A 20,765-nucleotide genomic window follows, 5' to 3' on the forward strand; every position below is an offset into this window, starting at 1 on the left:
CCAGCGTGGTGAGCTCCCGCCCAAGGGAAAAAGGGACAGTCTGACAAGGTAGCTCCCCCACTCGGCGTCGCCCAGTGCTGCCCAGTGTTGACAGTTTCAACGTGTCAGACGGCTCTTCAGTTCTTCGATTTGGCTGACCCTGCTCGCCTGTACGCGGCGGCAAGCGCGCTCAGGCTCGAACGGTCACGCCGCGGGCCAATCCTGTCGGTAAAGCCACAGTCTTGGTGCCCTTGGTGCCCTTCGCCCTCACTCTCCTCACTATTCTCGCACGCTCCGGGGCCGTCGAAGCGTCTATCTGCTGGGGCCCGCCCGCTCTCGATACCTCCCACTCTCCCGACACATACCAAACCCAAACACCTCGTTCCTTGAACAGTCTCGTTATTCTGTGAGTCTATCCTGTTCACCTGAATTGGGCCGTTACAAGAGTGCATGACTCACGAAACACCAGGGCACCGTTCTTTTTATGCATCTTCGTCCATTAACAGGCCTTCATCCAACCATCGCTTTGTTTCAGGCCCAACTCGACCTTCACACCAGACCGAACCGGCTCCTATATTCCGAACCTGAACCTCTCTTTCTACCGTCACCTCTGTCGCTTTCCCAAACTCTCCGGTCGGCCATTTGATCGAATGGAAGGGGCATTCACGTACTGATTGCATGTTGTTCTCGAGACTCTCGCACGACAGCCACGACGCGACCCTTATCTGGTTCCCTCTGGCAGATGCTCTTTGTGCGCAGACTTGAGGGATCCGAACGGTGACAAATAAAAACACAATGGATGAGGATCCGATCGACATCGGTCTTCGAGACCGCCACCGGTCTGTGCATCGGGGAGTTGAGCTAGGACAGTATCGACGAAGTAAAGACACCCGAGGCCATGAGACAATCGTGGACGCAGACAGCTTGCTTGGTCAATTCTCTTTTGCTCCGGCCACACAAACCACTGTTGTCACTACAACCACGACTACTACCACCAAATTCCCCCCTTTCCTTATGCGTCCGCCGCGCCAGATGAAAGACTTGGACCTCAAGCAATATCCTTTGGCAGCTAGCCCCACACCGGCCAGCTTGAAGAAGATACATTTCGAAATAGATGGGAAGCACACGATATTTCGCGAAGCCGAAGACACGACGCTTGCATTAGAGGAGGTAGGGAAGCGTCCAACATTAACTGCGAAGATTCGCTAACGCCGAAATCAGTCACAAGGGCAGCAACGAACTCTTCGAAATGCCAATGGGGTGCTCGAAACCGTGGAGACCTTTCCACCCTTCATCGACGTCCCCTCGGCAGGCTCAAAATTTACTTCCGCCCGACGGAGAGCGCAGAAAAGACCGGCTTCTCCAGAATCTATTACTGACAGCGAAGACCTCGCGCAATCGCAGGAACCTTCATTTACGTCAAGTCGTGCTGGATCGTCAATGAGATATCGTCCCGAATCAGTCATATCAAACTCCTTCTACCAATCCGTCAACCCAATCACTCCAAACAGCATGCCGAAATCTTGCAACGCATCCCGTGCAGTCAATGTGCGAGAGCCGCGAAAGCGTGCCCGTTCAGCAAGAAGCAGGAATACGCTTCTACCCTCGCCAAACATGGGTCAGCAACCGGCTTTTCCAGACGCCCAACCATCATCGCCAAAGCCCAGGCATTTTCATCCCTCGGAACTGGAGAAGGCAACGGCCTCTTCCGTTGATTACTCCCATCTCGGGCGGACGAGTCACCGAGACATCTCACAGGATACAGCAGTGCCCACGCCACCTATAATTGAGGATACTGAATCGTCTTCAGCAAGGCCTTTAAGTAGGCGTGCATTATCGTCGGTACCAGCTCGGTTGCATGTCGCGGAAAGTCCATCAGCACAGGACGGTAGTCTTCCTAGTCCGAGTCTCTCTCCTGTCACAGCTGCCGCAACTTTGCAGAATGCTGGATACTTTGCCGATATCGACTCAAACTCGGAGATTGCCTCGCAGCATGACGGGATATACAGAGCTCTTGGACTAGAACGACCGTCACCCAATCCTTTGGGCTCCTCTCAAATCACCGATACGCGCTCTCGTCATGGTTCTCGCAAGCCCTCTCGATTTGTCAGCCGCTCAGTCGCAGAAATTCCAGCAATGCTCGACTATTTTGAAGCCATCCCGGATGAACTTAAGGGCTACGTTATGCACCAGTTACTGCGCCGGTGTCCCAAGCCTACACTTCAAGTCGTTGCAGACACCGTCAACCCTGCCCTGAAGTGCGATTTTCTTTCCCTTCTTCCACCCGAACTGGCTCTCAACATCCTCAAATATCTTGATGTTAAGAGTCTGTGCAGGGCAGCACAGGTGTCAAGAAAATGGCGGCAGATTGTCAACAGTGATGAAAGAGCCTGGAAAGAATTATTTGATGCAGACGGCTTTACGCTACCGGAAGGAGAATTGCAGCAAGCTATTGCCGAAGGCTGGGGTTGGCAAGATCCCTCTGGTCCGGGTGAATACGAAGAGAACGTTGCCGATGCCCACTCCGTCAAATACGAAACAAACCCCAACGCCTATTCGCTCGCGGCAGAGGCCCACAATAGGCATAGTGCAATCCTTCCGTCGAAACGAAAAGCCTCCGCGATGCTATCGAATAACAAACAGGCCAAACGTGTGAAGTCCGAGTCACGGGAAACCTCGGTTGACGTCACTTCTTTTGCCTCGTGCAATGACATCTCCGCAGCAGACGGGCCGTATAATGCGGCACACTCGGCAATGATGGCGGTTCCCCAACCGGACATCGGTTTGCCGAGTCTAACGGGTCTACATCTCTACAAATCCCTTTATCGGAGACACTTTCTTATTCGAAGAAATTGGATGTTCGAAGATGCGCGACCTCGACATATTGCGTTTCGCGCGCATGATAGCCACGTGGTTACTTGTCTCCAATTTGATCCTGACAAGATCGTGACAGGGAGTGATGATAACAACATCAACGTCTACGAGACCAAGACCGGCATCTTAAGGGCGACTCTGACGGGACACGAAGGTGGGGTTTGGGCTTTGCAATACGAGGGAAACACTCTTGTTTCAGGGTCGACTGATAGGTCAGTACGCGTCTGGAATATTGAAGAAGCACGTGAGACTCAAGTCTTCCGTGGGCACACCTCAACGGTACGATGCCTGCAAATCGTGTCCCCCGTCCGAGTCGGAGAAAATGCAGAAGGGAAGCCCGTCATGATGCCCAAACAGCCACTGATCATCACGGGGTCTCGCGACTCCACGTTGCGAGTGTGGAAGCTTCCTCGGCCGGAAGATCCAGTATTCATCCAAGCTGAAAACGAAGTTGATGCAGATGATTGTCCTTACTTTGTACGGACCTTGTCCGGTCATCAGCATTCCGTACGTGCAATTGCTGCTTACGCTGACACCTTGGTAAGCGGAAGCTATGATTGCACCGTTCGTGTCTGGAGGATATCCACAGGCGAGACTATCTATCGTCTGCAGGGCCACACACAGAAGGTCTACAGCGTTGTCCTCGACCATAAACGGAACCGCTGTGTAAGTGGCTCGATGGACAACATGGTGCGAATTTGGGATCTCAACACCGGCTCCCTCAAATATAGCCTGGAGGGGCACACATCGTTGGTTGGCTTGCTTGACTTGAACTGCGACATACTCGTGTCCGCAGCAGCCGACTCCACCCTCCGAATATGGGACCCAGAGACTGGACAGTGGAAGGCTACTCTGAGCGCACATACAGGTGCTATCACCTGCTTCAAACATGACGGCCAGAAAGTCATATCCGGCTCCGACAGGACTTTGAAGTTGTGGAACATCAAAACCGGCGAATGTGTCAAGGACCTCCTGTCCGGTCTCAGTGGCGTGTGGCAGGTCCGATTCAACGAGAGACGCTGCGTTGCAGCAGTGCAGCGAGATGGATTGACATTCATAGAGGTAGCTTCTGATTCTCGGACTTTTTGGTTCAAGCTAGCTGACTTCCTTTGCAGGTTCTAGACTATGGCGCCGCCCGTGATGGCGTCCCTGATTACAATCTGGGTCGACGGATCGTAGTCAACACTGATGGGATAGAAGTCAATCACGACGGTGGATATTTGGATCTGGACGGCACTGTTGATTCATGATATGCTTCCAAGCCAACAATCGAGATCTCGAAGAGATAGAATTGGGTGTTTGAAACGATGCTAAGAAGCAAGAGGGGGTACACCTTGTTGATGGATCATGACTCGGCCGCTCATTTAACGTCTGGGTAACCCCAAACAACATGACAGTCTGGGTTTAATGATTTTGCTTGATGATGAAATCTTTGACAGCCAACTGGAGGCTTGGAGGACCACGAAATACCAACTTCACCAATGTGATTATGGCACAACAACGACTGCGTCTGGTTCTCGGGCTGTCTTGTCAGCCAGATGTTGGCGAGATGACCTGGGTTTGAATAGGAAGAAAATGAGGCGTTGCTGCATGGCGAGATCTCGTCTCGGACCAGGATGAACATAATGCTTTTCCGTGGATATATTTTTTTTCCTTGCAGAAACTTCAATACTGCATGGTGGTGTCGTTGGTTGAGCTGCTCAACGGGCGAGCCCAAGATTCCCCGAGGCCCAGGCTTGAGGGCGTTATCGGCTCGCAACACATAGCAAATCTTACGAATACAGACGCACTGCACATGTTTACCGTCATTCCGAACCCTCATCGTCGTGTGATTTTTAATTGTGGACTGTTGCCGAATGGAAGATGGAGAGCATGGCGAGGATTGTCCGTTATGAGAGCCATTCAAGTTCTAATTACAAAAGCGGTGTTGGGGTGAATATTGAGTACATGGCTCTTCAGCCTTAGTCCGTTACATGGCTTCTATTCCTGCCCCATTACAAGCTCCAAGTCGAGGACGGAATATGGTAACATCCTAGGCTATGGTAGTGCGTGCTCGCCCTCTCCAGAGACGGCCGGGCCCCAATCCAGTCCGCTGCTCCTGCTATCCCTCTTGCTAAACCCTTATTTTTGGTTCTCTATTGCCGCCTCTTCCTCTTCTTCGAGTTCGGACTTCCTCCAGAGCCGGAGGAGGGTTCGGAGAACATTGATTCAAAAGCGTCAATGCCTTGAGTTACGCCTTTGCCCATCATAGCCGGTTTTTCGCGAGGTGGGGGCTGCGGTTCATTTTGGGGCCCCGAGTTTCTCTGACGGCGGCGTCGAGTTTGAGGCTGTTGTTGCTTTTTGTTCGACTTGGACGGTTGTTTGGGCGGCTCGGCGAACATAGCTTCAAAGGCATCCAAACCCTGTGAGACGCCCTTCCCAATAAAACCAGGTTGCTGTTGCTGCGTAGGTTGGGGCGCAGAAGTTTTTGGTCCCAGCGAACTGAAGCTCGGTGCTCCTGCCGCGCGGTTTTGAGGTCGTTGATGAATGGGTTGGGGCTGCTGTTGTTTCTTCGACTTGGATGGTTTAGAGGGCTCGACGAACATCGCTTCAAGGGCATCGTTACCCTGGGAGACGCTTTTGCCGTGAACAGGCACTTGTGTAGATCCCTTAGAAGGAGAAGGAAGAGATGCAGGCCTAGACGATGGTAGACTCATGGTTTCGTGGGCGGTCGTTTCTTGTTCGGGAATAGTATTCGCGCCCTTGGACTTGGGGTGGCCTCGAGAATTCAATTCTCTATACACAAAATCAAGTTGATCGTGCAAAGATGCGGCCTGGTTAGCCCCTTCAGACTTGGGTCCCGCAAATTTCCTCAAAGACTCAAAAACTCGAGGTGACTCGCGGTGGCCTTGAGGTTCAGGTGATGCTGAGGCCCTTGCTTCCGAGCCAGTTCCTAAGATCTCGCGCATGAATTCCTGTAGACTGAGATTCGGGAGTGATTTCGATGCACTTTCTGTCAACTGTGTAGGTTCAGAGTCGGTTCCATTTCCCTGGATCAAATGAGATATCTCGGTGCCGTTTGGACTGGGGCGACTCAAGGCATTTTTATCTATGACTTTGTGTGCCGCGGCTTTTTCCATGGCATACCATTCCAGGTTCGCGGCCCTGAGAATTGCCCATTGCAGATTCTTGACGCCGAGGGCGTTTTCATTCGCCCCTTTCGTAGTCGCGATGTCCTCGAGCGATCCAACCGCGATCATTTCACCCAGCATTAATGCGGATTGGCTTTCGAAGTTGGCCTGACTGCGAAGTCTAGTCAATGCTTCACGGATGTCGCTCTCTGACACTTTCGAGTTCAATCGATCACACTTTGTTGCAACAATCTGGAAGGGGATACCGAGCTTGTGGAAGATCTCCAGCATGTGACGGTCAGCAGCCATGACGCCGTGTCCACTGTCGACAAGCAGAAATGCCCTTCTCAGATTTCTCCGGTTGTTCAAGTATGACACAATCTGGGCACCCCATTCGGACCTGCTACCAAAGCCATATCCGGGCATGTCGACAAGGGTGACTTTGGGGTTGACATCTCCATCCCATCCTTTTACAGCCCCGCCTGTGTCATCTCTTGCTGCCAAAGCCCACGCGGCCATGACTTGAGTCATTCCAGGAGTCGCACCGACTCGATTCAGGTCAGAGGAGGTAAGGGCGTTGATCAAAGTCGATTTGCCAACATTAGACCGGCCGAGAAAGATGACTTCTGGCACTAGCATGTTTTGCTGTGAGGCTTTTGAGGAGCGCCGCCATGGTTCCGAAGTTTTCCAATTAGTCCCAGTCCATGCTCTCGAAGGCTTGTGATTTTTGAAAAAGTGCGCCGCTGCGGCTAAGTTCTCCTTGGTCGGAGGAGTGGTGTCCCAGTACCACGACCCTGCCACCTCTGAGGGTGAATCCTGATGTTGGAAACGAGTGGAAGACAACTTGCGCCGGCCGTTTTGGAGCTCGACCAGCCGTTGACGAAGACGAGATCGAGAGACCAACCGGCAAGTGAAGCAGGTGAAGATTTGCATCTCATTGCATGGAGGGGGCTGTGGACGTATCGAGGCAATTTTGGAAAGAGACGTGTGTCAGTGACAGGTATTCTGTACTGAGGTGTGAGGTACTGGACCTCAAAATGCAGCGCAGCGACTTGGAGGTTTGGAAATTTTGAAGATGCGCGTGTCAAAAAGGGAAGCCCGATCCCGCCAATTATTATTGAACACCCCGGTCCAGCTCGCCGGTTCCCGTTTCCCGTTCCCCCACACGGTGACTTTGTGGGAAGAGGACGCCCTGGGACGCTCAAGACATTCAAGACACCCAAGACGCTCGACCTACAAAGCAGCGTTCGTGTGTATCTCATCTGCGAACTGGTTAGCTTCATTCTCTCTCAACCTAGCTCCTCGTGTCGCCGTATCGTCCACGATGATCAACGCTGTTCTGGTCTTCAACAATAACGGCCAACCGAGACTGACAAAGTTCTATTCTCAACTAGTAACGTGGGATCTGTTGAACCAAACACCGCAAGTGCTGATTGTAGGTCTTTAGGACACGGCGACTCAGCAGTCTCTGCTCTCCCAGATATTCAACCTTGTGTCAGCTCGACCAGCTTCTGCCTGCAACTTCCTGCCTCTTCCTCCCTTGTTGGCTCCCACCGGCACGGGCACCAACACTTCACCAGACGCACCCACCCAAATCACCTATCGCCATTATGCCACTCTCTACTTCATCTTGATCTCGACCTCCACCGAGTCTCCTCTAGCATTGCTGGACTTCATCCAGGTGTTTGTCGAGGCTCTGGACAGACTGTTTGAGAATGTCTGCGAACTCGATCTGATTTTCGGGTTCGAAACTTTGCACGCCGTTCTTAGCGAAATGGTCGTCGGAGGTGTTGTTGTCGAGACAAACCTGGACAAGATTGTGGATGGTGTCAGAACAACTGAGGGTGTCAAGGGGAAACGAAAAGCTGTCAATGCCAACGACTCTACCGGCTCCATCGGGAGAGGCACAGGATTTGCTAGTCTTAGATGGGCCACTGGTTCAGGAAGGAGCTGGAGGTGAATTTCGACCTCAGATGTGGGTGAAAAAAAGGTGCCACATCTCGGAAATCCCTCAGATTGAATCCTGCAGCTCCCGAGGCACGAAATCTTGAGCCCCGGCAGCTGAACACCAGTTCCGAAAGGACCGCCTGTGGAGAGAACATCTCAGTTTGCCATGGGAGTTGACCCCGGGCAGCGCGATCAGCGATCTGTCGAACCTGGTGTTCACACACCTCACTGCGGACTTCTACGCAAAGACGATTTTTGATATGAACAGAAAATGCAACCCACAAATAGACTGTCACATGCGCCTGTGTGTGATGAGGATCGAGCATTGCAAAAAAGGCTCAATTCAGGTGCGTGCTGGCAGTGAGGCCATCCCCCGTTTTCGAATACATCAGTGAGGTCCAATAGTTCTACCAGCTCGGGGGCGGCGCTATTGGAATTCGCTAACTGAACGACAACTTAGCCCTGAAAGACATTCACTGCTAGTCCGTGTCTTCGAGGGAAACGAATGACAGAGAGCAATGAGTAAAAATTCCGAATCGCGGACCAAGGTGTCGGCACCGCTGGCGGCGTCTATCGGAGCAATGGGGGACACTACCAGCACTCGAAGTCACCACAATCACTCGCGAAGGGAAGATGCTGCGGTCTCGTATTGTGTTGGGTATTGTCGGCTCGGGAGAGAAAGACGAAAGAGGTTCGGGCCAGTACGCACTTCGATTCATGGGTCAGCGAGCATTGGTGGACGCGGACATTCTTGAGGGAACAGGTACTGTGTGATGGCACAATTTGCGGGCACGGTATTGGTGAAGCCTGCAAAGGGAGATGGCTCTTTCGGGAGGCATACGGTGGTACTAGTGACACTCGAAGCACACAAGGCAGTATGATGCAGGATGCAGGATGCAGGATTCAGGGATCTGGACTCGATAACTTGGAATTTCCCGGTGAACTGCTGCTCTGCCGTTGGTGCCGTGTGATAGAAACAATTGGGACGAGGTTGGATTCGAGCAGCCCACATTGCAATGTTTCCGGGCGCTTAAAAATAGGATGTGAATGGAGGCCCAGGCTGTCAGATGGCCGAATCTTGGACCATTCCAGTTAGAGCCCCGGTGAGCCCCTCAATGGTCCCTCCGCCTAGGGTCTCCGCCCTCCAGGCACCCGAGCACCCCCATAGGCCAATCCAACAGCCCCGGGGGGCTTGCTTGGGGCCTAGAGGCCCTCCCTTCTTGGGCACTTGGGTGCTTCGCTCTGTGATTTGCCCGCCGCCGTGCTTCACCCTGCAGACCGCATCCTCGTTTTCACTCGCCTTCACAGCTTTCCACTTCTCACCTTGTACCAATCATCACAACAGGCGGCTTGCTGGCCGCTCCTCAGCAACCATGGTCAGGTACATCTACCGCCGTGATCGCTCTTTAACGTGCAACCAGCTGCTTCATGTCCCTCTCGGCCAGGGGGTCAGCTGTTTCAGGCTCGCGGCGCTGGATCATGTCGACAGCTTGATCCGCCTACAAAGATGAGTTGCTCCTCTTCGCTCTTGACCCTCTCGATTCTCATCTTTGTCTCTGTCCTCATCATCCCACCCACTGCTGCTCGGCCACATTCTATCTGGGACGTCGATATCGACAGAGACCCTGCCCCTCCGCCAGACCAAGGCCCTCCCCTCTCCGCTGGTGCCCTTCGAGACAAGTCCAAGCTCAAATACGAGATCATTGGCATAGTTGGCGCCTATGTGGTTTGGCTGATCATCACTCTTGTGCTGCTTTTCCTTGTTGGCAAGAAATTGCGCCGCAGAGTCCAGACCTCGAACCGCAGTCTCAGTATGGAGATCATCAAGCCAGGTCCACTCACCAATCAGCCCAAGATGAATGTCGAACCGCCTTTAAAGAGCCCTGGTAAGATGGCCAGCCTCAGATCTTGGGCTACCGGCAAATCACATTCCCATAAACAGTCCAGCATCAGTGTTTCTTCCACTATCGACGAGAAGATCATCGAGGCCGACAAGGCAAAGAACAGGGATGAAATGGCAAGGCTGTATGCTGTTGTTATGGCACACGACGAAGAAAAAGCCAGAAGCAGCGGACACACCTCGCCTCGGACGCCCAATTACCCACCCCAATACAATGCTCCGCCCACACCCCGGTCACCTCATCATCTGCCATCAACTCCGAGGTCACCTTACTACCAGCCCAATCTCAATCTGAATGGGCCGGCCTCACCAAGGTCGCCGCGATATCCTCCAGAGTTTCAGCATCTGCGATATCCCGACACGGAAGCTCAGGACCACGGCATTCAACCAGTGGCACAGGCATTGGTTCACCCTCTTGCACCCACTCCTGCTGACGATGCTCCCTCAACAAGGACAGGGTCACAGACCAGCAGCCGAAAGAAGGTGTCGCCTTTGTCCTTCATCTCAGGCCGCAGTGATTCGGCCGATCAAACCAAGAAGCGCCCGAGTAATATCTCGGTCCGCGGTCAGCCCATCTCACAGCCACTAGGTTCCGCCACTCTCACGGACCCCTCCATGTATTCAGAGAATGCTATTTCGTCCCCTCGCATTTATAACCCGGGTCCAGCTCCACCAACACCAGGCCAAAAGTCCGCCGTGACAGTCGTTGAGGAAATTGAGAAGAAAGGTCCCCCGGCACCTTTGTCTCTCCGCAGTACTGCAGCGTCCAACAGCTCCAATAGCTTACCCTTCCGTCAATTCTACAATGATGCACTGAAGAGCGCACCTGCAACCAAAACCACTTTCGTGGACCGTCGGGAGAGTGTCCTGGGCGTGCACCCGAAGACGGGGATGCCTCAGACTCCCTATAGTCCCTACATGCCTTACACACCAATGACACCGGTTACGCCCCGGTCACTCGTGACCAAGAAGGAGATGAAGAAGAACAGGAAGAAGGAAGGGTTGAAGGTGCTGACTGAAGACGACTTGGTGCTCTCGGATGAGGATCTGTGGAGTCCGATGAAGTAGGTCCCATGATGGCTCACGATGTCCCTTTTTGTCTAATCGTTGTCTCCTTGTCTCATTTCTTCCCTACCCCAGCCTTGGCCCGAGCATGCGGGCTCTGCTCGACGGGGTATCGGTGAGGCCGGAGAGATAGTGCAGTGTACATTTTAGGCCGCCTGAAATGGCGAAGATTAGATATCCTCGACTGAGACCAACACAAATGTCGATGACAATGAACTTTATTGAGAAGATTATCAGGTCCATAGCAAGCCTGTACCGAGTACAGAGCCCAAAGTCAGGTGAAGTAAGGCCCTTCTAGGCTCCGTGGCCACCTTATGCAAGACTCTAGCAAGCATATGCAGTGATTGTAGCGGTGGAACGCACGTTGTACCCAGCGCAGTTGAAGAGCGCCCGATAGCGATAAAGCACCCACCTTTTACTGTAACTACTCGATAGAGATACGTGTAGAGGATCGGACGAAGAGCACTGTTTCCTGCCGTCGTGTGAAATGTCACGTGTATTCAATAAATCACTGTTCAATATCCGATATTCAACATTCATTCATTAAGCAGGGTCTAATCGAAAGGTAGTGTGTCCTTTCCCAGCCATCCATCTATATGCCCCGTACATACTTCCATGTACTCAGGGGTGTCTTAGGATCCAGGAATTGTCCTGTGGAAGAATGTAACCCCTCCGTGTATCGCCAGGAAAGATAACAAAGGAAAAGGAAAGGAAAAGAAAGAGGCTACGAGATTCCCTTGAGTAGACACCCCGAACCAATGCGTGCGACGGCGAAACTGCCACGCCTCCCATCTTTTTTTCTTCTCTTTTTCCGCTGTGCCACTTCGGCGCATAGATATCTCCCTCACCTCGGGTCCACTTGCATGTCCCTGTTTTCATTTTCATTCTAACGCTCCGCAAACCTACTCCTCGACCTCAGCATCGCCCCATATCTCCACAGATACGCCATGCCCAGCACCCCAGCGGCACTGACGCCGGCGAGGACGCTTACGCCCTTGTCCACACCCCAACTGACAAAGACTGCTCGACTACCCATGACCACGCCAGCAGCCAAGGATCCTCGCGACATGTCGTACGTCGCGGACAAGGAGGCAAAGTATTTCCGGTAGGACAGGGAGATGTAGATGATTGTGCATTGGAACACGACGTAGCTGCCGCCGGAGAAGAGCGCTATGCCGATCGTTGGGACTATCCAGTGGAATGTCGGATGTTCAATACCGTTGGCATCGTGCGAGGTGGCCGTAGCAGTCCAGGCGAAGAGGAACAGACCTGCTGGGCAGAGCACGCTGAATGGCATGGAGGGAATCAGCCATCGTTCTTGCGGGATGGCCGCGTTGATGTGCACTCTTTCTGGACTTGTGGCGAGAGATTGAGGTTGGCTTGCGTCGTTGCTCGCAGCGGCGGCAGCCGAAGCGACTTTTTTGACATCTGCACGAGCCCGGGGGGTGAAGTAGAGCTGGAGGTAAATAGCATAGATAACGGCGCAGATTCCGGCACCAATGATTGCGGAGAGAAATATCAGTCCTATGGCACCAGCAGAGAAGCCATACCTGTCGTGGTAGACGAGTGGGAAGGCCTGCAGTAGTTCTTGGTCAGTGGGAAGGTATCCTCAGACTCTATTTGGCACTTCATTCGAGGACGGAGTTCCTGAATAACTGAAAATAGGCAAGACGTACCTCGAAATACGAGTAGTAGGTCGCATACACGACACCGCCGTATACGGTGACGAAGGCAATAGCTGGATCCTTCATTGCGATCTCTGTCGGTTTAATGAGGGCGTCTATAAACACTTTCGCAACGCGCACTCTCTTGATTTCTGACGGAGCCCGATATTTTGGTTCACCTGTGAATTTTCTCATGCGCTTTGCCCGTTGAAGCAGTATATAATCCGCGCTCGTCTCTGGCAGCAAAAGAATCAGTGGGACCAGGCCGCCTGCCATGATCGCCACCTCCCAGTATGGCCATCTGAAGTCCCTCACGACGGCGTAGCCTGATAGGAGTGGACCGACCGCAGGACCAGCGTACATTGCACCGAGCCAAATCATGTAGCCGTATGGTGATTCAAACTCATCAAAAATGTCGTCGTAGGAAGCCGCACCCGTTGCAAGGATCGGGGACCCGAAGTAGCCTTGAAGAAAGCGTAGAATGCATATGGTGGCAAAGTTGAGATCTTGCACTTGTGTGAGAGCTATTGAGAAGGCGAGGAAAGGGAGGAAGGAGGCCCAGTATGGGATATTGCGACCGATCCACGGTATTTCCGACAATGGGGCAAACAGCAAGGGACCTAAAGCATAGCCGAGAACGTATAGAGCGAGGATCAAGGAGACAGAGGTCTCATTGAGGCCGTGCTGAGGCGCGATGTACGCGTAGGACGGTGTTGTGATAGACGAGGTGCAGTAGACGACAAATGTGTAGATACTATCCGTAGCTAAGGTCAGCAGGTGAGATTCTGCAGAGGGAGAAATATTCTCTCTGCCGGGTCGAGAGACAGAAGAGGGCCTTCCACATACAAAATGATGAAGCTGGTCCATAGTTTCTTCGCCGTTGAGAAGTTCCGCGGGTTTTCAGGATCTGTCGGGCTGTACCAGTCGACTAGGACGAGGTCATCGGCGTTCGTGCCTTTCTTTGCAAGGACTTCAGGGTCGGCTTCGGCGTTGACAGGAGCTTGAGTAGTCCGATCTGCATGTTGCAATCTCCTGTTCCGCAACATTTCAAGCCCGTTTCCATCTTCTGTGTATTTCAGAAGGCGGCCTCCTGAAACTAGTCGAATTAGTTGACCTAGGGGGGTATCCCTGAGAAAACTAGCCATTTGATAGGTGACCCGGCGGGACATTAAGAAATAGAAAAAGCGTTGGATGGCAGTGGGAAACTATCTTGGTGCAACTGCTTGTGACTGCGACTCCAGAAGCCTCTTATACCATTGAGAGCATGAAGTGGTGCCAGAGACAATATCAGACCGACTTCCCGAATAGTTCGGCCGTACTGTACTGCCGTGGAAATATAGTCAGAAACAAAACACGGTAGATTGCATTACTTACTCAGGGGGCTTGGTCAGCGAGCGCCGTCGTCACATAGACGGCACTGGTGTTGTGACCCTGAACAAGCCTTTTTCCAATCGTGTCTATCATGTTGCCCCGAAAGAGCATGATTGGTGCTAGGCCACAATTTCATAACCGTTCTCGACTTGGCGCTCCAGGGCATTGACTCGCTACTGAGAGATGCAGCTCTCTGCAGCAGGATAGCGCAGGAGATCATAGCTCTTTCGGAATAGGCCCTTGTTATAGACCGCTTTCATAAGCAAGCACGAGGACTTGGGGCTTTCGGCCTGGCCGTCGCCTTGGAGAATTCGCTGTTACTTGCCACCGCGTTGTGGAGATATAGGCATGGTAGCTTAGACTATTTATCAGTAAGGGCATTCTCCGAGCTCGACAAGTCATATCAATGCAACGTCAGTTGTGTACTGTCCCCAGCATCGCCACATTAATTCGAGTCTTTCTCGCGAGATCTGGTCATTCTGCGATGGTAGGCTGAGGAGGGCCAGTATCCTCGCGCCAAGATACCTGGACCCGCGCTGAGAGATGAAGACTTGCCAGCGTAAGGGAACAGTAGAGGCTGTGCAAGATCAGAATATAGCGTCCGTATGATTGACAGGTCCGAATTCTGACACAAAAAGGCAGCAACCCATCTTCAGAGTCGGCAGTGTAATTCACCCGAAGTTGGAGCAGAGGACACTGAACCGCGCAGAAGGGTGCCCAAATTTTAGTGGTATCCGGTGAGAATCTCGTAAACGTTCAACCCAGCGCCAACGCCAGCGCGGGTGAGCAGCTAATGACAATAACAACAATATAGCGTCCGCGAAGATTTGGCCACATCAACACGATTTGGAGACTCTGCCTTATGGCAAATAGCCCGATTGAGCATCAAGTGCGAGCAAGAGGTGCGACCTGGCAAGGCTGGATGGTATGAAGTGGTGTGCGCTGTGCGACGAACCTCAAATCAGAGTTGCTCCGATGGATCTTAGACACGAGGCTGATCTAACCCTAATTGGTTAGACCAGGCTTACATAACCGTTTTGTTTCGTGCGAGTCTACACTACGGCCGTTGGAGCGGCCGAAAAGTACAGCTGAACGAAAAAGACGAGGAAATACGGGTTTCTGACTCCTGATTGCGGATGAGACTGGCCTGGACGAAGATCTATCCGTTTGATTTATTGACATCCGTCGCGTATCGGATATACCAAAAGCTTGGATCTGATGGGTATGCAAGGCTTGCTGGCTTAAGACCAGCGTCAGCTAGGAACAATATCTTAGAGCCAGTGCAGCGACGTCAGCCATGCGTCTCGGAGTAAATAAAATCATGCGATCCTTCGCTTGCGTCGTCTCGTTCCGGACGCGTGACTTGAAGTCAAGAAGAGCGCCGAAACATTCGTCCCGAGCCTCGACCTTCTTCTCGCGTTGGTACTTCGTATCTTTTGCCACTGTGGAGCAGCAGTCCCCAGCCCATCAAGCAGTCGAATATCCATGCTTTTGCCCGCAGGGAACCTCAAGAAGAATTGATAGGGGTAGCAGCGGAACAGATAGCTGGAGATATTTGCTGAGCTTAGGCTCTCGGCGCATGGCACGGTAGGGAACAGCATGCGCCGATACTTGGACACCAACCTTTGACTATCCAGGCCGATAATGAGATTATCTTCTGTTAATGCGAAAGCGACAATTGAAAAGCGAGAATGTTACATTGAAACTAGGCGCTTGGTCTAGACCGGGCCTGTAGTGATTGGAACGCAATTTTGACAAGAATAGGAAGAAATAATGAGAGAGGTTGTCAGCTTGGTGACTGATGTTGAAGAGGATGTTGGGCGGTTCATGTGTGGCAAGCAAGGCGAGATAGGGAGCATTAGTTAACGTGGGCGGGTGAGTGGGCTGCTATTGGCGGTGTTCATACCTGGACGTTATCCTTTACAAGTCCTTGTACAGTATCGGCGCTGGAGGGCTAGGGAGGCCTGGGGGGCACCCAAGGGCACCTAAGTCCACTCACCTGCTAGCCTAAGCAAGCCAAGCGACTCGTGGCATTAGTTAAACCAGGCGTGCTCACTCTGAGAGACATGTGCCTCGACTTGGGCCAATCGTCGTAGCCGGAGGTTGTTAGTCATTGTCTTGGTACCTGTGATCATGATCATTGCCCCTGCCATTAAACATTGCCACATGTCGCATCAGCAAACCTCAACCTCAACCTCACAGGCTCACTACATATTTTATCCGGTCAAGTTTGTTTCTTCTAGGCTCATCATCCATTGCGAGGGAAACTAGAGTAAGTTGCTGGAAACTCTGACCTGGGCACGGATCCCCCCTCCAGAAGACATTAGGACTGGCCATAGAAGTACATACACCATATCTCCTCCACTACGTCGATAGGCACCATCGTTAGGGTATCTCCAGGCCAAACATGCCCCTAACCGTCCTTTCCGATTCTGATGTCCGAGAACTGCTCTATACCCTAACAAAGGAGGACATCGACGAACTCCAATCCAACCTTGCTGAAGCCCTCCACTCATATTCGACAGGTGACACCAACTCCCCCTGCTGCGCATCTTTCCAGCCACAGCGGACAGTTATCAAGAAGAATGGCGTCACCACCCTCTTCATGCCAGCGTCCACGGGGACCTCTGTAGGAATGAAGATCGTTTCGCTCCAGCAACCCGACACCCCCGTTCACAGCAAATCTTCAGTCTCGTCCGGCACCTCTGAAAGCCTTGCAACCGCTTCAGGCAGCATGTCGTCCTCTACCTCGGTCAGGTCTGCAACGAATGACTTCGGCTCCATGACCCTCACACCGTCATCCACCATGTCATCAGGGAGCGACTCAATCGATGGCTCTTCGTTCCAAGCCCCGACTTCGGTTGTCAGCTCCCAAAGCACCACACCAAAGGGGTCCGTCACTCTACTCGACTCCACTGGGAACCCCATGGGTATCGTTAATGCCGAAGAACTCACAGCTTTCAGAACGGCGTTGGCTTCCACTCTGATGCTTAAGAAGCGCCAGAATGTCCACACTGTGACTGTCTTTGGTGCAGGAAAACAAGCATATTGGCACATCAGGTTGGCACTGATGCTCAAGGGCGACCAGATCCGACATGTCAACATCATCAACCGCAACTTCGAGAGGTCTATCAAGTTGATGAAAGCATTCCAGATGACACAGGAGTCGAATGAGCAATGGCGCAAAGACATCAAATTCTCAGCCATGAGCCCCGAATTTGGCGAATATGGCCGGCTCCTGAAGGAGGAAGTTCGAAAAGCAGATGTCATTTTCTGCTGCACCCCGTCCGTCGATCCCCTATTTCCGGCCGAGTTCCTGACATCGCGCGAAGGCCGCAGGAAAGGCAGGTATATTGTTGCCATTGGTTCATACGCTCCACACATGTGCGAGCTTCATCCCGACATCATGAAAGTTGCCGTTGAACCCAACCACGGGGGCCATCATCATCACCGACACGCTAGGCAGGGCGGAGTGGTTATTGTCGACAGCCTAGAATCGTGCTTGAGGGAAGCAGGTGAGATCGTCAAGGCGAAATTGAAGCCGGAGCATTTAGTTGAGATTGGAGAGCTCATGATGATCAAGAAGGCCGCAACCAGGGAGATAGAGCTTGGGGGACCGGGCGAGCAAGGGCTCATCGACTGGCTGACCAAGGGCAACGTCATCTACAAGAGCGTGGGTATGGGGCTGCTGGATCTGGTGGTTGCTGGCGATATCATACGAATGGGCAAGGAGAGGGACGTTGGTGTGACCATTGAGGATTTCTAGGTTGCACTGGAGAAAGTTGTGCGTTGGTTGGGACGACGACCTCCTCGTCCTCGGCCCTTTTCCCTTTTTCTGTTGGGCTGTTTGCCACGATGGCGTATCACTGTTGGGCAGAGCATTCCCTTTGTTGTTGTTGTTTTTTTTTTCCTCTTTAGATTCCCACATGAGGCATAAAGAATTGTGTTCAAGTGATTGGGCACTCCAGTCAACCATAGACGCATATGCAGGTACCAATCCTGACAGTATGAATAGATATCTTTAGGGACATAGTGTTTATATCAGGTAGGACATGGTATGTTCCTGAGGGCGGCAGATGATACAGTAAGAAGGTGGTTAGCGAGAACAGCGAAACATTGTGGCTATCCAGCAATTCATTAGAAGTCGTTGGGCGTAACTTGGCCTGACCTCGTTGATTCTCAAAACGCGGCTTGTCAGACTGTGGCATTCAAAGCTGGGTCCCCGGCCCCCCCCCCTTTTTTTTCTTTTCCTTTTTTTTTTTGTTTACCGAGTACTCGTATGTACTGACCCTTGCGGATCTGCCCCGCCTCCTCCAGTCACCCCTCGCCGCTTATCACCCCAAATGCCTCTCTTGTCACTGGCAAGCTGTCCACTGTCAATCCAGTCAACCCAGGCTAGCGGCAGCCGATTCCAAGGTGGCGGGGCACAGTGGACATTGTTCCTGAACGGCACAGACATACCCAGTACTCCCAACGTCATTCCCCCCCCCTTTGGCGACAATGGGCCCGTGACCTTGTTGGAGAGAAAAGGCTGCTGGAGACAAAACAAACTCGAGTTGTCTTTCGATAAGCAAAAAATAGGCCGAGCGCAGTATAGTGGCAAGGTCATTGTAGGGGTTTGAAATCTCTTCCAGGTGGCTGTTTCCTGCTCCTCAATGTACAACTGATTTAGTGTGCTGTGTAGCTCGGGTGAGTTCTGCTCAGAGTCCCTCCTCCTCCTTTGTCGCTTCCTGGGAGGTTGGAGCTCGCTAGCCTCCACAGTGGTCGAAAATCCGCGGTAATCGTTGAGATCGGCAAAACAGAGGTCGACAAAATCCACAAGTGTGGTTTTGACATTCCTATGTACAAGCTTCGCATCAATCAATTACTAGTCCTCTTCCACACCAAATCGAACCGTTCTCCCTGTTCTGTCGCTATCATGCCCTGAAGAGTTAACCCCATCATGGTTCAGCACGTCTATCTGCCCAATGGGTAAGTTGCCCCTCCCTCGAGAAAGCACTCCGTGTTTTCGAGAGTTTTGTTCGATGTCGCGGGTCTCCAGCATGCTTGGTGCAAGCTAACAGGACCTGGCAGGCAGATATATACAGTCACTCCCGTCTTCGGCGGTTTCACATTCAAATCGACCAACCTCGATTTGCATCATTCGGCAATGCCCCCGGGATGGACCGTGATCCTTCAGACAGAAGACGAGCTGGAAGACGAAGAGCGCAGAAGCAGCAGGGTGTCAGTCAAACCCAGCGGAGACACGGAAGACGCAGGACACAGGCATACTGTCACCCACCGATTTACCAAACCCACCGTCCAGAGCGACTCCCTCTTTATCTCGTCGATATCCATGCCGTCGAGTTCGGACTTTAGAAACACCGCCTCGCCGACCCGGCATATTGCGATGATGCTCTGGGCGACTTTGTGCTGGTATTTCCACAAGGAACCTCCGAACCCCCACGCTCTCACCGAGGCATCAGCGTTGACTCCAGAGGCAGGGCGACCGAAGCTTGATTGGCGCATCAAAATAAAAAGAGAAGGTATTTTCAAGGGGAAGAACACCCTGCAGAAACTTGAACGCATGGGTTTAATAGCAAGCGAGGACTCCTGTGTGGGCACCGATACCAACACTCGATTGCCCAGTGGCTGGGCGGAGACATTTGTGAGCAGAAAGTCATTTTGGCAGATCGATGCAAGGATCTTCCTCTACACAATGGCGCCGCAATCGCATTCCCCATTTCCTCAAGCCTCGCCCTACCCTTCTCGGCCATCTTCACCAGATCGACCAGATCGGACCGTTCCTGAACGTGGCTCACCACGACCTGCCGACTATGTGACAAATACAGCAATATCGGACACCTTCAGTTCGGGCATCTGGTCGCCTGGAGGGCCTTTTAACTCTGGAAGCCATCTACCTACGTTCTACCCTCCTCCGCCCACCCAGTTCACCTTTACCAACCACATTCGTCATCCGATACGCCCCAAACCGCCACGCCAGGGTGAATCATTTTATACTCGCTATATTCCTAGTCTTGGTCAATGGCTTTCCTTCCGGGTACCAACACTGTCCCCGAAACCATGTCCTCAAGCCCATTTTGTGCCTGCGTCATCTTCCATGCCGGCAGTGCTGCCGAGTCACACCGCGGCCGCATCCGTAGCAACATTGCCGACGATGGACAACTTCCTCGATCGGCCGTCTGACTTGGATTTGCTACACAAGTGGATGAATGACCCTCGAGTCAATTCGGCATGGGGTGCCGCTGGGCCGCTAAGTACGCAGCACAAATTCTTGGTTGACGGCCTCCAAAGCCGACACTCGTTCCCTCTCTACGGCTGCTGGGACGGCAAACCATTTGGTTATTTTGAGATATATTGGGTAAAAGAGGACCGATTGGGCCGATTACTCGGGGGAGAAGTTGGCAATTACACGCGCGGGTTACATGTGCTAATCGGTGAGGGCGAGTTCCGAGGCCCACATCGAGTCAAGGTTTGGTTGTCTGCGCTGGTACACTATTGCTTCCTCGCGGACTCTCGAACCGAGACAGTGATGTTGGAGCCGAGGGTCGACAATGAAAAGTAAGGCATCCAATTACCAAAGCTTTTGGCAAGCAATTCGGTGACTAACTCGGGCCGCGCACACAGATTTATCAACTATCTGAAAGATGCTGGGTTTTACAAGCAAGGGGAGGTTAGCTTCCCGCATAAGCAGTCAGCTATCATGAAAATTGACCGAGAATCTTGGGAAGCGCCTGAGCTCTAGGAGAGTAGCGGACGCCAGAATTTTATCTGCTTGGGTTAACAGAGAAGGTATAGGTGGGGATGGATCGGACATTCGTACTTGTATAGGTGGTTGTTTGACAGCAATCTTCA

At 52.4% G+C, this 20,765-nt stretch overlaps 7 protein-coding genes across 7 annotated transcripts; 5 read left to right on the forward strand and 2 right to left on the reverse strand.

Annotated features, from left to right (window-relative positions):
• Positions 1–774: 774 nt before the first annotated feature.
• On the forward strand, positions 775–4,103 carry A1O5_11967 (F-box and WD-40 domain-containing protein CDC4; the record flags this gene model as incomplete). Its single annotated transcript, XM_007752536.1, has 3 exons — positions 775–1,149; positions 1,201–3,915; positions 3,969–4,103. The coding sequence occupies 3 exons, from the start codon at positions 775–777 to the stop codon at positions 4,101–4,103; spliced, it is 3,225 nt and encodes a 1,074-aa protein (XP_007750726.1).
• An 885-nt stretch (positions 4,104–4,988) lies between these two features.
• On the reverse strand, positions 4,989–6,896 carry A1O5_11968 (uncharacterized protein; the record flags this gene model as incomplete). Its single annotated transcript, XM_007752537.1, has 1 exon — positions 4,989–6,896. The coding sequence occupies one exon, from the start codon at positions 6,894–6,896 to the stop codon at positions 4,989–4,991; it is 1,908 nt and encodes a 635-aa protein (XP_007750727.1).
• Positions 6,897–7,287: 391 nt separating this feature from the next.
• On the forward strand, positions 7,288–7,923 carry A1O5_11969 (uncharacterized protein; the record flags this gene model as incomplete). The annotated part of the gene is made up of 2 exons (XM_007752538.1): positions 7,288–7,356; positions 7,411–7,923. The coding sequence occupies 2 exons, from the start codon at positions 7,288–7,290 to the stop codon at positions 7,921–7,923; spliced, it is 582 nt and encodes a 193-aa protein (XP_007750728.1).
• Positions 7,924–9,417: 1,494 nt separating this feature from the next.
• Positions 9,418–10,878, forward strand: A1O5_11970 (uncharacterized protein; the record flags this gene model as incomplete). Its single annotated transcript, XM_007752539.1, has 1 exon — positions 9,418–10,878. The coding sequence occupies one exon, from the start codon at positions 9,418–9,420 to the stop codon at positions 10,876–10,878; it is 1,461 nt and encodes a 486-aa protein (XP_007750729.1).
• Positions 10,879–11,761: 883 nt separating this feature from the next.
• A1O5_11971 (uncharacterized protein) lies at positions 11,762–13,684 on the reverse strand (the record flags this gene model as incomplete). Its single annotated transcript, XM_007752540.1, has 4 exons — positions 11,762–12,219; positions 12,310–12,451; positions 12,552–13,293; positions 13,386–13,684. 4 exons carry the CDS (start codon positions 13,682–13,684, stop codon positions 11,762–11,764), a joined length of 1,641 nt encoding a protein of 546 aa, XP_007750730.1.
• A 2,633-nt stretch (positions 13,685–16,317) lies between these two features.
• Positions 16,318–17,676, forward strand: A1O5_11972 (uncharacterized protein; the record flags this gene model as incomplete). The annotated part of the gene is made up of 1 exon (XM_007752541.1): positions 16,318–17,676. One exon carries the CDS (start codon positions 16,318–16,320, stop codon positions 17,674–17,676), a length of 1,359 nt encoding a protein of 452 aa, XP_007750731.1.
• Positions 17,677–18,852: 1,176 nt separating this feature from the next.
• Positions 18,853–20,655, forward strand: A1O5_11973 (uncharacterized protein; the record flags this gene model as incomplete). Its single annotated transcript, XM_007752542.1, has 3 exons — positions 18,853–18,881; positions 18,984–20,471; positions 20,538–20,655. 3 exons carry the CDS (start codon positions 18,853–18,855, stop codon positions 20,653–20,655), a joined length of 1,635 nt encoding a protein of 544 aa, XP_007750732.1.
• Positions 20,656–20,765: the final 110 nt, after the last annotated feature.

The sequence above is a fragment of the Cladophialophora psammophila genome, assembly GCF_000585535.1.
Source record: "Cladophialophora psammophila CBS 110553 chromosome Unknown aczJe-supercont1.30, whole genome shotgun sequence".
Classification (NCBI taxonomy): Eukaryota; Fungi; Ascomycota; class Eurotiomycetes; order Chaetothyriales; family Herpotrichiellaceae; genus Cladophialophora; species Cladophialophora psammophila.